The 16,353-nt window shown below is 58.1% G+C and overlaps 1 protein-coding gene across 12 annotated transcripts in view; it reads left to right on the forward strand.

Moving 5' to 3' along the window:
- Positions 1 to 3,977: 3,977 nt before the first annotated feature.
- PEMT (phosphatidylethanolamine N-methyltransferase) overlaps positions 3,978 to 16,353 on the forward strand; it is a 39,997-nt gene continuing 27,621 nt past the window's right edge. For 2 of the 12 annotated variants that reach the window (XM_083799596.1, XM_083799597.1), the window contains exons 1-2: positions 4,191 to 4,457; positions 6,900 to 7,007. In XM_083799596.1, the coding sequence (XP_083655722.1) occupies positions 6,915 to 7,007 (93 nt within the window). In that variant the 5' untranslated portion in view covers positions 4,191 to 4,457; positions 6,900 to 6,914. Of the gene's footprint in view, positions 4,085 to 4,105; positions 4,462 to 5,367; positions 5,443 to 6,899; positions 7,008 to 8,027; positions 9,448 to 16,353 lie in introns of those variants that run through there. The other 10 variants (XM_083799604.1, XM_083799603.1, XM_083799602.1 and 7 more) reach the window with 10 other exon arrangements.

Genomic DNA, 16,353 nt, shown 5'->3' on the forward strand with positions numbered 1-16,353 from the left:
CCGATGTTCAACAACTGCTCCGGGGGCAGATTTCAAGCTCCCAAGCGCTTGGCTCCGGTTTCTGGCTCACGCCGACGCGCAGCAGAGCTGGAAGCACAGAGTGCCCGCCCCAGCCCGGCTTTCACTCGGAGCATCTCAAGCTTTTGGAGAATTTGGGTACGCGGAGCTGATCAGGGCCCCTCTGCCTCCCTGGGCTTTCACGGGGAGGCACGGAGCAGTCGGAGCAGGCAGAGGCAAGGCAGCAGCTGATGCTCCAGATTTACAGGGCTCAGGACCCGTGCGAGTCCCCAGCATTAACTGGGGTGGAAGTGGGAGCAGCGCCTGACCCGCATGCCGTATGTTCCCAATCCGCCACATTCAATCACGCCTAATAAAATTAATAGGGGAGTATTGAAAAATCTTGTGATTAATTCTTTATGATCTGTAATAGGGGAGCTGTGTGCCAATTACTCGAGTAAATCATTCATCAGAATATAAATAGAGCTAACCTCCAGCACAAACACTAGAGGATTTCCACCAGGATTGCAGGTCTGGATTGCAGCATTACACTGCTGGTGACAACACGTTATCTGATGGAGGACAGGAGCAGCTGCAATCCCGGGGCTGCCTGGCCTGCCCAAGGTTTCATCTCTGTGTTCCGGCACTATTTGTTTCTGCCGAGCCTTGCAATGCAGCCCTGTTTGTTTACGGCCTGTTTTGATGCTCCGTCTTTGATCTGCGTGACCCGTCGGTCCAAAACCCTCGCAGATTTGCAAGGGTTAAGCCCGTAGGGGTCAGCTTCATTTCGCGGAAGGTTTGAACCTGTGGGCCATGACACAGCCCTCGGGGAAGGGACACAAAGTATTGGGGAAAGAGGCCCCAGAGCCACGCTGCTCCCATGGGACCTCTGTCAACGAGGGACACGGCTGGGTGGCACCAGGCGGGTTGTGGGGTCGGGCAGGACGAGCCCCTGCTGCCAGCAGAAGCAGCTCTTCCTGGTGACCACACTAGTGGCCAAAGCTCGCTAGGGATGAACATCGATTCTGGTTCATTTGGCTGGAGAGATGGGAAAGAAGGGGACTGTAAGAGCTGCAGGGCAAGCAGAGGAGCTCGTGGGCTTGTCCTGCTTCTCAAGGGGGGGCAACAAGTCACCTGGGAGCGTGAAAGCTGTGGGCGCCTTTTTTTCTTCCTTTTTCTCAGCGTGGAAATCAACCGTTTGGCCTGGAAACTTCATCTTGGGCTTCTAAGGAGTCGAAGTTACCCTGTGCTCTTGGCTGGTGTTTTCCAGCGCCCCATTTCCAAAGGAAAGCCACCTGAAGGCACTCCCTGCCCTGGGAGCCCCACCGTCTCCTTGCGCTCAGGGACTCGGAAATGCTCCTGAGCCAAACTGCAGCTCGCTGAGCCACGGCACCCCGCTAAACCTGACAGCCAGCATCCTCCACCGGACTGCTGCACGCACACGTTGCTGCCCTGCAGGCAGTCAGCGTGGCAAAGGCACAGAGCCCCTCGGTGCAGCTGCAGCAGCAGCCTGCAGAAGCCACGGCGGCTGCACAAACCCCGTGCACCGTCGGTCCTCCCTCCAGCAGGGCAGCTCCTCTCCCTGATGACTTTGTTGAAGTGCTCTCTGCCCACGCAGGCGTTCTGCAAGCCCACATTCATCGAGGGTGACCCCTCGGGGCTGTGATGGGATTTAAAAGGCCGCTGGGAGGGTTCCAGCTGAGAAGGGACTTGGGAACGCAGAGGGCAGTGCCCTCTTCCTTAGCTCAGCGCTCGGGAACAGAGCGCTGGATAAAAGGCACACCACGGGGAGAAGGGGAGGGATGGGGACACAAAGAAAGATCCAGCCCTGCAGAAAGCCCTCTTTGTCTCCTGCGCAGCTGCCAGGATATTTCCGAGAGGCAGGACGGAGGCCGGTGCGTGGAGGGGCCCTGCTGTTGCAAACACCCCCTTCCTTCTTATGGGGAAAAACATCCCCTCAACGGGGGATTCGGCAGTGGGAGCAGCGTGGGGGCCCTGCTGTTCCCCTGCCCCAAATGCAGCCCCTCTCCCCTGAAGCGCAGGGTGCCCCCCAGTGTGGGGTGACAGGATGGGTACGTTTGTGACAACCCAGCTCTCCCCCGTGAATGACGATTTTTAGCTCCTACCCAGTGATTTCAGTTCCTGCCCCATGTTTTTCCCCAACAATTTGAAAAGAAACTCAGAGTCAGTGATTTCAGCTCCTGCCCTGTGTTTCCCCCTCAGAAGCTTTATTACTCAGCTCCTCTTCGTTTCAGGTCCAGCTCTTTTTTCTCAGCTCCTTTCCCACGGTTTTACCTTTTCCTCCCCCATTTCCTCTCCTGAATGTGGAGTCTCAGCTCCTTCCCTGGGATTTCAGCTCTTGCCCCATGTTTCCCCCCAAAGGTTTACAAAGAAACTCAGAGTCAGAGATTTCAGCTCTTGCCCTGTGTTTCCCCCCAAAAGCTTTATAATCCTCCCAGCCCGCCACGGTGTCCTTGTCCTCTCCCAGCTAGCCACGCTGACAGCACAGGGACATCCTCCTCTCGCAGCACAGAGGCCCGTTCGGAGAACTTTCCTCCCTGCTAACTCCCTCCCTGGGGAGACATTTCCTCCTTTCTGAACACTGCCGTCATTGCTCTCCCCACCGCGTCCCCTTCACCCTCCCCTCTGCCCCAAGGACCCAGCTGGCAGGACTTGCAAAATAAACATCCTCCTGCGCTCCAGCCTGGGAGATGGCAGAGGCGATAATTACACACTCAACGCAGCAAAATTATCCAGCGCGAGGGAGAAGAGGCCGGAAGCAGCTGGAGATAATCCGTTCGGGGAACGCTGCTCCCACCCACGGTGCTTTCGCGTGCACCTCACCCCAAAGCAGCCGGCGCTGCAGTTTGTACTGTGACTGCGTTCGCAGGGCCCGGACGGGATGGGATCCAGCCTCGTGCAAGCACCCGGAGTGCAGGAGCTGGTCCTGCAGGCAGGGAAATGGGGATGCGGAGACAGATTCGGATGAGCAGAGTTAAAGAAACCTGAGTTTCCCACTGAGCCGAGTCGTCACTGGGCTTCCCAGCATCTTTCAAGCACAACCTGGAAGGGTGGTGTTTTGCCAGCGAGGGCTGCACGTGAGCCATCACTCGTGCATGTTTTCGGTGCCTGTCCAGGCACACGTGCACGTCCCATCCCCTTCCCCACCACCGCTTCTGAGAGATCTCTGGGAGGGACACTTGCAGCCCACTGGTAACACCCCCTTCCTACCTAACTCCTTTTTGAAACAAATGTATTTCTTCTCAAATGAAGGTCTGTCAAACTGGAAGGTCCACGCAGAGATCCTCTGAGGTCCGCAGGGACGATCCCACCTGAACTCCCCCACACGGGACCGATTCCCACCGGCCGCACCAACCCGAAACATCTCGGAGAGGAGAGCAGAAAAGAGACGAGGCCAGTAACAATAATCGCAATCATTACAAATAGTACCGCCTGCTGAAGGGAACAGGGCACAGTGAATCACCCGTAAAATACACCCAGACCTGGCGGGTTGAAATTTTGCCCTGGGACGAGCAATAGCGGGCACGCAGCGATTCCAGCAGCAATTTCTGTACCAGAGACCCACCGGAGGCGTTTCTGGCCCCAAACACCGACCCGCTGTGGAACACACCACAACCCCCGCGCTCTTTTCCAAGCCCCACGCTTTGCCCGTGCCCTCTCCGTACGTTTGGCCCCGAAGGGCCGTGAGGGCCCCGTGGGGCCCCACCGCAGCCCCCCCCCCCACCGCTCCCTGACGCCCCGGGGGCCTCAGAGCCCCCCACTCCCCTCCCCAACCCCCTCCGTGCCTCACCACCGACCCCATCCCCGTCCTCCACCGGCGCTGCAGCCCCCCGAAACCCACGGGGGCCAAACCCACCGCCCCCCCCTCACCCCGGGGAGGGGGCTGCAGGCGGTGCCGCTCTCCTCCATCGCCCCCCACACCCCCCCCGTTCTCCCCCCCCCTTTCTTCTTCCCCTCGCTTGCTTCACACCGGGGCGAAGTCCAGCAGCCTCCAGCTCCGGCCTCCCCCCCCCCCTCGGCAGCCGGACAACACGCCGGGAGCCCCGCAACGGAGGCGGCGAGCTCGGTGGGTGCTCCCCAAGGGTTTAGGGGGGGGACCCGGCAGCCATGCCCCGGCTCCAGAGGCCTCTCCCTCCCTGCCCGTCCGCGGCGTCCTCTGGGCCCTGTAGTCCTGCCGGTGGCTGCCGAGGGCGGACTACACTTCCCGGCACCGCCGCCGCGTGTGCTCGGCGTGCTGCTGCCGGTGGTGGTGGTGGCGGTGGGGAAGGGGAAAGGGGGGGGAAAGACCCGCAGCATCCCCCCCCCCCCCTCCCTGGCCCGGTCATGGCCCTGCGGCCTGGCCCCTGCGACGAGCGGGGCCCCGCGGGCGGCCGGCGGGGAGCGGGGCCGCGGTGGTGGCCGAGGGATTGCTGCAGCGGGCTGGGCGGCCTGGACTACGGGCAGGTACCGGGACGAGGGCCGGACGGGGGTTGCAGAGGGGCTGCGGGGGTCCCTGAGGGGGATGCTACCCGCTGCGCCCCCCGCCCTTCCCGGCCCGCTGCCCCCGCTGTGGGGTTCGGGGGGTTTTGGCCGTGCCAAGGTTGGGGTTGGGGGGGGGGGGGGTGGGATGTGGCCGTGCCCGCTCTGGGTGTCGGGATGTTCGTACGAGGCTCGGTGCTGGAGGGTTTGGGGTCCTGCTGGCCTCAGCGGGGGTGGGAAGGCGGCGGCTGGCGGCGAGGTCACCGTGACCGGGTGCCCCGCGTCCTCGCTGCCACGCCGCCGTTGCGCCGGCGCTGCCGACGCGCTGGCCCCGCGCGGTGCCCGGCGTGCGAGGAACGCGAGGGCGAAGGCTGCGGGGCTGCCGAGCAGCCCCGGGATCGCGTCGCTGCCCTGTGTCTCTGCCCTGTGCCACCTCCGAGCGGGGATGTTTGTGTGGGTGCTAAAGCCCCAGGCTGGGGCTGCGGGTGGAGCGGATTGTTGGAAATCTGCAGGGATGCTCGGCGCCGTGCACGCACGGTGCTTGAGGTGCTTCCCGTGGCCCTTCCCGGCCCTAATTGCCACTCAAGACGCGATTTCGTGCCCCAGCTGCGTGGCGAGGGCCGCATCCTTACAGCGCCTAGAGGGGCAAACCCCTCCTGCTGCCACCACCAGACCTGGGTGAGCCATGCAGCTCTCATCCGCCCGAATTTTGGGGCCGAGCAGCATCCGAGCAAGCAGCGTTTGCCACCAGGAGCTCCTCCGAGATGCGGTTGTTTACCACCTGTCAGGGAGGAGGGGGGCAAAGTTGAATGTTCTGTGCTCGTTACGTGGTTGTCTCAGCAGCTTGCAGAGATGGCTCATCCTAATGGGCTCCCCTTTTATCCCGAAAAGCACACGCCAGGCACAGGCCAATCTGCTTCCCGCTGGCAGCAGCGAATTTGGTCGTTCAGGAGGAGAGAAAAGAAGGTGAGCGCGATGTTAACGATGTTGCCAGCCAGGAGTTAGTAGGTCAAGGAGCTTTTGTTCAGCCCGTGCTGGCGGTGTGCTCAGCGCTGTACGAAACAAGAGGAAAGAAGCTGTCCTGGTCCCGTGGGTTGGCCATTGAAGCAGGACCGGACAGTTCGGCCCCGGTGCTGGCAGCCCTCTCGGTGCCCAGGTTACGGCTTGGCAGCGCTCGGCTTGAAGGGACGAGGTCTGGTGGCGAAGGGCTGCATGGGGGTGACAGGAGGAATGGGGACAGGGTGAGGAGAGGCCCTGGGGGCTCTCCCCTTCGTTTGATGCTCTCCCCCGGGGCGCTCGGTGGTGGTCTAAGGGCTGGGGGCAAACCCGTGCGAGGATCCCCCCGCCTGCCCGTAGCGATTCAACCTTTGCCCTCGCACTTCGTCCTCTGGGCGGTCGTTCGGCCGTCAGGGGACAGCAGGCTGAGCAGCCCCTCTCCGTGACTGCTGTCACTGCTCCGGTTCCTTGGAAGGAGCCCGCAGGAGCTTCTCTTCTGGACAGGAGAGGTCAAGCCGCTGCCTTTTCCAGCCCTTCCCATCCCTTAGCATCGAAGGACTCGCAAACACAGCTGTGTTTGGGAAGCAAAATCCTTCCACGTCTCAATGTTGTCTTGGTTTTGATTCAAGTGAGGGAAAGGCTCGGGCCGGGCTATTTTGTCTTTTGTTTTCAAAGTTTTTGGCAAAAAAAAATAATAAAAAAATAGGCGCTGGCTGTTTTTCATCCACATACCACTGCAAGGAGAGGGGGAGGGATGGGGAAGCAGCATGGCTTACTGCACGTAAAAACGCTGACTGGGAGCTGTCCTGGGAAAAAAATGTCTCTTAAAAGGAAATAGGGGGAAAAGCAGAAAGGAAAAAAGGAGGAAAACCAGCAAGCTTTAAAGGTTTTCTTTTGTTGTTGTTACATAAGACAGGAAAGTCTTTTGCAGCTGCTAGTGATGCAAATGCATCCGTGCACACCGTGCAGCGGGTTGGCATCGGTCTTGTGCAATGGAAGGCGAGTTGGAGGCTGCACGGTGCAGGGCTCGGGGTGTCCGTGCAGAGCAGAGCCCCAGGGACAGCCCTCTGGCCCCGGGGGAGCCGTGAAGCGGTGCCCCCTTCCCTGCGGCTCAGAAGCACGTAGGGTTTCCCTGCTGCCCTGTAGTGCTGGTGCCCATCCTCACAGCGCCCGGGTCCTTCTGGGCACTGCTGCAGACACGGGGCTCCCTGAGGCATGGGGGGAGCCAGTTTGGGGGAGCCCCCACCCCTTTTTTTTGGCTTTGCGCCCTGGCGTAGCAAGATTTAACGATGCATTGCTTGGGGACATTGAAAGAATCACCCGCTCCTGCAGGGCGCTTGGTTTGGGACGAAGACACCCCCTTTGGGTATGACGCTCGGTGCCCCCGCAGGCACCCGCGCCCCCAGTAACTGCCTCTCTCCCCCCAGGTGGATGTTACAGCCATGGCGCAGCTCTTCGGCTACGTGGACATGACCGACTCCGGCTTCATTGCAGCCATCCTCTCCATCGCCTTCAACCCTTTCTTCTGGAACGTGGTAAGAGCCGCTTGCACACCGGCCACACAGTTGTTTTGAGCTCTCCTTTGCTGGCTGACATGGGGGTGGATCCCCTTTGGGCTGCGCTGAGCAGCCCCTTACCTCTAAATCATCTCTCCTGCAGGAGCCCTGTAATCCTCCCCACTGGTGGTGGTGTTTATTGCTCTGGGAACAGGAGGCCAGAGGAGAAACCACCTCTGGGGAAGTCTGCTGGGCTGGGTGGGGAGAGCTGTGCCCAGGTAGCAGGCACTAGAAGGGGGCGAGCAGGGAGCTGTGCTGTCTCCTGGGGCTGTGACCAATGTGGCAGAGGACAGGAAGGTAGGAGCCAGCGCAGGATGCAGAAGGGATTAGGAACCGAGCTCAGGAGAGGGGGCAGAGCAGGCATACCCATCCTTTAGCCACCTCCTGCTGCACCTCCTGCCCCAGCAGCCGGGCACTGGTCACCCCCTACCCTGGGGGATGCACTGCGCGCGTTGCCCACTGCTTCTCCTCGAAGTTCGTTAGCAGGCAGTTGTGCGGATGCAGGAAACAAAAAAAAAAAAGTTAACCTGAAGATATTCCCCCCTCCATCACGCTGCAAAGACTGGCGAAGAGCTGCAGAGGTGGCAGCGAGCCAGCCCGAAGCGTGGGTAGGGTACCTGGGCACAGGTGACGCTCGCTGTTTCCGTGGGTGCCGTATTGCTGCCGGGCACCATAGCGCTTCAGGAGCTGAGGCTGGAAGAGCTTTCTCTGCCCGTTATCGCTGCGGTTCGCCGCCTCCCTGCAAGAGCAGCGAGCACCGTGGCTGCTGTGCGAGCGCTGCAGAGCCAACGCGCCAGGTGGGGAGCCCAGGGCGGGGAGCACGAGTTCCCGCAGCGTCCTCTGCAGCGCAGCTGAGGTCTGGGGACGAAGCCTTCTCCCTGCAAGCACTCATGGAAACGGGATGTCAGCGCAGCCAAGATTCCAGAAGCCGCCTGCCAAAGCTCCCCGCAGCGCTTCTCACCCTGGGGAAGTCTCCTTAAAAAGGCCTTGTTTTTCCAGAGGGGGAGGACTCGGCTCTCTCCGAGCACGGGGGCTCTTGAGATCGTCTCACGCTGGGCTTTGGAAAAGCGAGGCTCTCCTAGCCGTGAGTCACTGTGGAAACCTCTGTCGGAGTTCTTTGTTGCAGCCTCCCTAATTTTTCATGCAACTCGTTATTAAAAAGTCTCACGGTGTCTGAAATGCGAGCTCGAATACGCCACATTATTTCAACTGTGGAGTCATCGTTTAGCATAAAGAAGCAATGAACAAGAAGATTCAGGATGTGGTCTCTGGGGGAAGAGACGGGCTCCAGCGAGAAGCTGCATAAAAGGGGAAAGAAAAAAGTCCTTTGTTGGCGTCTGCTGCTCTGCCTGCGACTCGCGGGATGCCTGCAGCTTGGGAAATAGCGCTGCTTTTTGGATCGAGAGTTTGGCTGCTGTTAAAGGACAGGGAAAGCTGATGTAACAGCAGGAAGTTCATTGCTGCGGGTTGCTGCCGTCCCCTCTGAGTGTCTGAAGAGCATTGCCGTTGGCGGCAGGTGGCACTGCAAGCAAGTCGTGCGGGGAGCAGAAGGCATCTCTGCATGGGTTTGCAGCGAGCAACCTGAGCTGGCGTGCTGATGGGAAGCTCTGGGGAGGCGAGCGTGGCACTGGGCGTTTCTCAGCTGCAGAGGGCCAGGTGCCTCTCTCAGTCCATGTGCCTCCATCCACACGCTTGTGCTCCCCAGTCCCCCGGCATCTCTCTGACGTTTTCAGGCCCTTCCAGGCTCCGGCTCGCACCGGGCACTGCTCGAAGGCTGTTGGCAGGGGTGCTGGGGGACCTGTAGCCCTGTGCAAGCCCCCACCGTCGGGTGCATCTTAGCAAGAGATGCTCCAGCCATCCCTGAATTTTCCCTAGCCTGTCTGTCTGATTGCTGTCCCCTGCCTGCACCGAGCCAGCAGCTCTTCTTTCTTTCTCTGCCTCCCTGCACAGGCTCCCTTTGTCTTTTTTCTCTTTGAGTTCCTTCCCAGCAGCTGAGCTCGTCTCTGCATCTGAATTACTTTGTCTGGGCTTGCAAGAGCCTTAGTGCAAAGAAGGTTTTCTGGGCAGTGCCAGGCACCCTCTGCTCTCTGTGCTTGCTAAGCAATGTGGGACCCTGCTCAAAACACCTCCTGTGCGTGAAATTCCCGATTTGGGTAGAAATCGGGTGGGGACGCACTGATTTAGTTGAGCGTCTTAATTCCCTCTTTCTGCTGAACTCCGGCCAGGTCTGCCTCTTGCAAAGCTTGGCGCCGGGTTGTCCTTGCTGCGCAGCGCCTCTGAATAAATATGTGGTGGGGAAACCCTGCCTCGGCGGGGGCTCGGGCACTGCACAGGCATCTCAGGGCCTCGGGGTAGCAAGCGCTGGCTGCCCTGCGGTCACGGGGAGTTTGCCCTGCTAAGCACCCGGCGTGTTTCTTTTGGACATAGCTGCAGTGTTTGGAGATGAAGCAAGAACTACGGAGGCTGTGGAATAGCGTGGCTCCAGAGAAAACCCTAGTGCTCGTTGGGTCGAGTGGTGTACTTCACGTAAGAGAGCAGTTTAGAGGAGCAGAGCTGAAGAGGAGCAGTTTGCAGGACTCGAGCTGGGCTGGGCTGATGCTCCTTCTTTCCACAGGGGGGGAAAGTCCTCCCAAAAAGACCACAGGACTCCAAATTCTTACCCTCCTCCCTGCAGGCATGTTCTGGGGGGTACCATGCATGTGCCCCTGGGGCCTCCTGCTGCACTTCCCCACCGAACCCAGGGCTCGCACCCCCTCCTCTCCTTCCCCCCGTCGGTGCCAATTAAAACCCAGCTCATCCCCGGGTGGCCCCCAGCTTATGTTATCCACGGCACGGCTTGGACGTGTTCCTGCACTATTCACCTCTTTTTTTTTCCTCTCCTCCTCGTGCTGCCTCTGCTTTCCCACCCGCTGGGGCTGTTACGAAAGGAGCTGCCGGGTGCCGCGCTCCCACGTGAGGCAGGGTGCCCGTGAGGCCCCGAAAGGCAGCAGCGGAGCCGTTCCAGGAGGAAAATTGCTCGAACTGCCCGAGGATGTTGAGAGCAGCCAGGAGACCTGAGCCCTGGTGGGGCTGTTGAGGGGCACCTGGCGAGGAGGAGGCGTGTCGCTGGAGCCGTGCCATAAGACTTTAACGAGGTCGGGGAGGCAGAAACTTCAATAAATCCCATCTGTGTTTGGAAAGCCGCGGGACGATGGGCGAAATTTCCCTTCCGTTGGTAACTAAGGAAGATATTAAATAACAGCTCCTCGGGGACAAACATTTCCAAGGCAGGAGAGGCAGATAACCTGCGTGCTGGAGGCTTTAAAGAGCTCTCCAAGCCTTGGCATACGGGGAGTTTCTAGAAAGCTGGGTGGTTTCTGATGCTGTCTCAACAGCAAGCAGGCAAGCGGCATAGCCGGGAGCCAAGGAGGCTGACGTCCACCACCACGCAAACAGGTTGAAGTAGGGAGCACATCCATCAGCAATCCTCCTCTTGATTTGAGCCTCTTAAAAGTTTTTTTTGGCTGGCGTCACAGCCTGATTTAGACATGGCACATCCTCAGCTGCCGCGCAGGAGCGTGCTCGTCTCCTCGCCTCCGGTGACCCCCCTCGAAATACCCGTGCATCGCGCAGGAATCCGCAGGGCGAAACCTCAGGTGTCAAGGTTAGGAATGGGATTAGCATAATTTAGCATGATTTATAAAGAAAATAGACCCCATCAGGCAAATGTGATTTTATTCTTCAAGGTTGCAGGTTTTCCTGTTCAGGGTAACACGATCTCTGTTCTAGAATTTCTGTCAAGTGCTTAAACTGCATGAGGTTTTGATTAAAGAAGTAGTTGCACAGGGACCTGGGCTGACAACGCCTGGCTCCTGATGGATGTGTATCTCTTGGTTCGTTTATTTTTAATTTCCCTTCCTTTTCTCCTTCTTTGGAGACTAGAGAGAGCTGCCAAGTGGATAAGAAGCGCTTGAGTGGGGCGGAGGGGGAGTTTGCAGACGCCGGCAGCCCAATCTCACCTCCCCCTGACCACTTCTCGCTAAATTCGGAGGAAGGTGCCTGCCTAAAACCTCTCCCTGCTGCTGGGAGCTGTCAGGATTGAGACCTCCGGGAGCAGAACTCGCGAACCTTCTGGGGGCAGGAGAAAAACGCCTTCTGCTGAGGGATTTCAGCAGCTCTCGCTGCTTGTCTTGCAGGAGGGGGAGATTGAGAGGTGGCTTGATTGCGGTGCGTTAGTACCTGGCCGGGGGAAGGAAATTGCAGCGTATGAATTGGCCTGCAGCCAGCAGCAGGGCGAGGGCTCGGGGGGGCTGCTGGCGGAGGGGGGCTCTGCTCGGCTTCGGCTGCACACAGCTCGAGCATTCGGTGCAGGGCGGGTGGCTGAGGTTTGAAGGATTGGGTAATGAGCAAGCTGGAGCGGGTGATTTAATGCTCTCTTCGGGCCTGAAAATTCTGCAAATCTGCAAGAGTTTCGTGATCTCCTCGAATAAAACCTCTGCCTGTGCGCAGCTGTGGGTAAGAGCAGGAAAACAGCCCTCAGACGTCTCTGGAAAGCGCTTTTAGATCCCATCGTAGAAGCCGTGGCACAGTGACAATGGTTATCTGCTTATAGCAGATGCCAGATCAATAGCGGGGCTTTGAGCCACGCTGCAAGGCAATTGACTGCGGAAAGCGGCTCTTTGCTGGGGTAGAGCTGGGCTCACGACGAGGCCCAGCTTCATTCTTACATCTCCGGTCTTAAAATGTCACCACCAGCTCTGTTCCCTTTCATCCTTTGTGCGGGGAGAGAATCCACATTATTCATAATTGGACTCTCTGCCAGGCGGCAATAGCCGTTTTCATTTCCTACAATGCCTGAGAAACAGCGAGGATTTGCTTTTTTCCCCCCCCCCCCCCCAAACAGCATTTAGTGGCAATTTTATTCCGAGTGACTGGGTAACGCTTCCCACTCGGGCGGCGATGGCTTCGGAGCGGTGCTGTAATCGCGTTGGGATCGATTTCCCCCGGCCGTTCTCGTAACGAACGCCCCGGGACTCGTCCTGTTGTGAGTCCCCCGTCCTCCGCACCGTAACTCTGCACCTGTCTGGCCGCTAAATTTAGCGTTTGCAGCGTGTCGGCACCGCTGCGAGCCACATAACAGGCGCCCAAACTGGGTCACATCCTCCAGCCTGCCGGCTGGAGCGGCACGATTAGGAGCTACATCACCTGGCGGGGGAGCCGCGTCCTCCAGCCCAGCACCGCTTCCCTCTCCCCAGCAGCCTCCCAGCCAGGTGTTTTAACCTCATTCCTCCTCAAAAAGCCGTGCAGTGTCTTTATTATATCCTCGCAGGCTGAGCTGCCTGCTGCGGAAGGGGAGCGTGGAGCCCAGCCTGGCCAGGTAGGGGAAATCACTCGAGCAGCCACCGTGCACCGGTACCAGCCCATGCTTGGGCACCCGAACCATTTCCAGGCAGGAATTTAGGATCTACCTTGGGTACGCCATGCCCGCTCAGCATTTCTCTGAACTGACGTCAGGATCTTGTCTCTCACCTCATAGTTCCCTGTGAATCGCGGCCAAAGTGGCCCGGGAAGCAGCCCTCTTTTTTTAGCTTTTGCCAAACGCTTCTCTAGGAACCCAGGGGTTGTTGCACATACCGGACTTTTCTTGTTTAGCGTTTTAAAAATAAACTGCGGGATGCTGGCAGCCCTGCTGGAGTAAGTCAGCACACGCACAAAGGATGAAAAAATACATTTAAGCTAAGAGTCCCAATTCATTGTGCGGCGGAGGATTATTTATAGACCCTAGGAGCTGGGAGAGGCCTTTCCTCTCTGCCCCTCCATCCCTATCCTGCATACTGCAGCAAGACACGTTCTCCCATCACCACCTACATCCCACGGGACGAAGGAAAAAAGGAAGTGGTGGTGGATTTATCTACCCAGCCCAGGAGGCGTGGAAGGCAGCGAGGCCTCTGGGGCAGCCGGGGGCTTTGCAGTGTTCGTGCCCAGTTTTGGGGCTGGGGGCTACGGAGCCCCGACATCGGAGCTGGGACATGGGCTGTCCTTGGGATCGTGCACGGGCTTCTTTCCAGGCGTGTTTCTGCCACGGTCACAGATCGAGCTCGCTGTTTTCCGGCTGTGCCTCGGGGCAGCCTGTTTAGCAGAAGCCTGCCCAGTTCCCAGAAAGACAGCATCTCCCAAAATAGGCTGCTTTGACGAAGAAAGGCAGAGACATGCAGTCTGCTGGGGCACGGGGGTCAGCCGGGCTTTAGGCTTAGGGTTAGCACCCCCGCAAAAATGCACCCTTCTTATCTCTGGTTTTCCTTCCCCCTTGACGAGCTCAGAGGGAGCATTGATCTCCAGTTGCTCCCGTGGCGGTAGGAAATGGGTGCTGAAGTAGCTTAGTAACTCATGAAGTAAAGCCCTCATCTTCCTTTTGAACCGTATTTTATCCCCTGCGGCATAAGGAGCTGGAAGTGGCACTTGGCAGAGGAATCCAACATCCCTGTCCTCGTGGGTGAAACTGGGCAGCTCGACCACGGCGTTAACTGGGCACCAGTTCCTGGCAAATACTGGGAGCCTCGTCTCAGTTCGACAAATATCTGCACTCCCCCCGGTGCTGCCTGCCTGGGCTCCCTTCCCTGCCCCTCTCTAAGGCATCCTTGCAGAGTTTTGACCCCCCTGCTTGGGGACAGGCAGTCAGTTTTTGGAGCTGACGTTAATAGAGGACACGAGCTGTGGCTGCAGAGCCCGCCGGGCGGTGCTTTTGGTTGAGGGATGGGAGCAGCAGAGCACCTTGCAGGCTGGCCAGAGCATGGGGCATTCATTTCAGAGGGGATTTCATCCCGCTGCAGAGTGGGATGAAATGGCCCTACCCAGCGAGCCACTGGCTGGTTTTCCTTTTCCCTGCCAAGCCATCCTCCCTGTCTGCTCATGTGCAAGGAAAGAGAGGCAACTCACCTTGAAAATTAAGAATTTCCTTGCCAGAAAAGCTGGCAGCCCCAGGCTTGCACAGCTGTGTGCGGCTTCGTTAGACTCCCCCCATCTCCCAGCGAATTTGGGGGTGAGGCAGAGGAAGGCTGACGGCAGCTCTCGATTTTCCCATGTACCGTCGCAATCACGAACCTCCTCGGTGCATTACCCAGTTGTCCAGATTTAACAATATCTCGTTGTGTGTTTTTTTTTTTTTCCCTGCAAACCCTTTTTTGTTCCCCATTTTACTCCCCCAGAGCAGATGATGCAGTGCCGGGCTCGTTCTGCAGGTCGGGGCGTGCGAGCAGCGTCTGGCTGGCTGAAGGGCTTTCACTCGCAGTCTGCGTGGGCACACGCACTTCGGTGTGATCCTTTTTTGCACTTTTGGGAAGAAAAAGCAGGCTGTGAGCCTCAAGTGGGTGAAATAGAGATGGGCTTTAGCAATTTTCTCTGCATTCAGCCGTTGCGGGAAAGCCTGAGCATCAGGGCTTGTAGAACACCTTCGCCGCCGCCTTTGTGCGGTGGGAGGTTTCCTCATTATCTGCCCTGGGCCTCGCTTATAAAAAGGAGCTGTAATTGTAGCAGCTCCTCGCCATAAAAGCACAAAGACGTTTTCAGGGAAGGAAAAAGTCCACGCAGCTTTTATGATCCTGTACAGTACTCTGCCTGCTTTTCTCACCTCCCGCTCTTCATCCAGCATCAGCTCTGCCTGGTGCTATCCGTGACGACCTCCGGATGGAGCCTCCCCCGTGCCATAGAAATACCCCTTTTAGAAGGACCAAATTTAGCTTCCTCCTCCCCACGAGTGAAGAGACAAGGGACCCAAAATCGCCCCACATGGTCCTGATGTTTCTATTCCTGCCTCGTCCCCCAGAGCTGTGTTTTTTGTGGTGAGTCCAACGCTAGACGCTCAATCTGTAAAGTCCCACTGGGGATTTTGAACTGGGATAAATCCCTTCCATCTGTGCGTGGATTGCACTGGGAAGTTGGTTTCTTTCCAGCTCTCTGGTATTCCAGATTGGTCTTGAATTTCAGATCGCACTGAGGTGGAGAGCCAAAGTTTTCTACAAGGGTCCATGTGAAATAATAAAACTCTGTATGCTCACGGTGGCGAGAGGGAAACTACGAGGTGTGCCAAGCACCAGAGCCGTGGAAACGTCTCCCGCACCTCCCATTGCCGTGGGGAGCACGGCTACGTGTGCATGCGTAACAGGCCTGGAGTAATCCCAGATCACAGCACCTTGGGGCACGCGTGGCTGTTCGTACTGAAAACCGGATGACCTCAGCTGAGATACGGTATTTGTAACTGCGAAGCGTTCCTACTAAGTGCCCTTTCCTGTTTGTTTTTAGCAGGACGTTGTTTTAATGACTGTGGAGTTACTCATTTGATTCCCAAGGCTGGAGAGCAGAAATGAATTAGTTTCATTTCAAGTCTGTGGCGTGCAATCATTTTTCCAGAGATTGATGTACTCGGAAGCCAAAATAAATGCATTGCCCAATTGAGGAACATTATTTTCCTGCCTGTAACCATCAGCAGAGACCGGCAGGAGCACGGGTCCATGCTGCAGGCTTGTTGCAAGGGTGCGCCGTGCGGGTGCGCGGGGGTCCTGGGTCCTGTTTGGGACCTGTGCTCCGGTACAGGTGTGTGGAGTGGGCGACTCCAGCCAGGCTGGGCATGATATGCAGGGCTTGCATGTCGCGGTGCTGGGCTTTGAGGCTTCAAAAAACGGAGGAGGAGCTCCCCTGTAGTGCACATCGCAGGGCTGGGGGGCACTGATGGTTCCCTTGGCTTTTGGGTTATGTTCCTTGCATTGAGCAAGTACCTAGGGGCATGTGGGGGCAGCTGGGGCCTCCCGTAAGCACCCACAGGAGCCCCAGTTATAACAGCAGCAATCCTGAGGGGGTTGGTTATTGTATTTAACCCTTTAGCTGGTTAGTGCGAGCTTTATTTCGCTTTATTTCGCTCACACATTGGTCTAATAAGCAGTGCCATGTGCCCGGTAAGACCTGCACTCTTCTGGCTCCTTTGGAGCCCGGGCAAAGTGGAAGCACTGGATTAAAAAAAAACAAACATGAAGTCCATTGGGAAGAGGCTACATCCTCTTCCCAAAACATCAAAAAAAAAGGCTTTCCTGGGCCAGGGCCCTGCGTGTTGTGCCGGGCGGTGCGAACGTCCCCTCCCCGAGGACAAGGGGAACGGAGCACGCGGCCGCCCGTGTTACATAAAGATCGAAGTGTCCCTCTCTATTGTTGGCCGCGGGGACGCCAGCGGCATCACAAACATGCGTGTCCTCGGCGCCGTGGGAGATGTTCCCAGGGGAGGCTTAACACGGAGCGGGGAACGTGAGACGCTCGGCCCCGGGAGGCCCGGAGGCCCTCGGCCGGAGGCTGGGCTCCG

The sequence above is a fragment of the Anser anser genome, assembly GCF_964211835.1.
Source record: "Anser anser genome assembly, chromosome: 15".
Classification (NCBI taxonomy): domain Eukaryota; kingdom Metazoa; phylum Chordata; class Aves; order Anseriformes; family Anatidae; genus Anser; species Anser anser.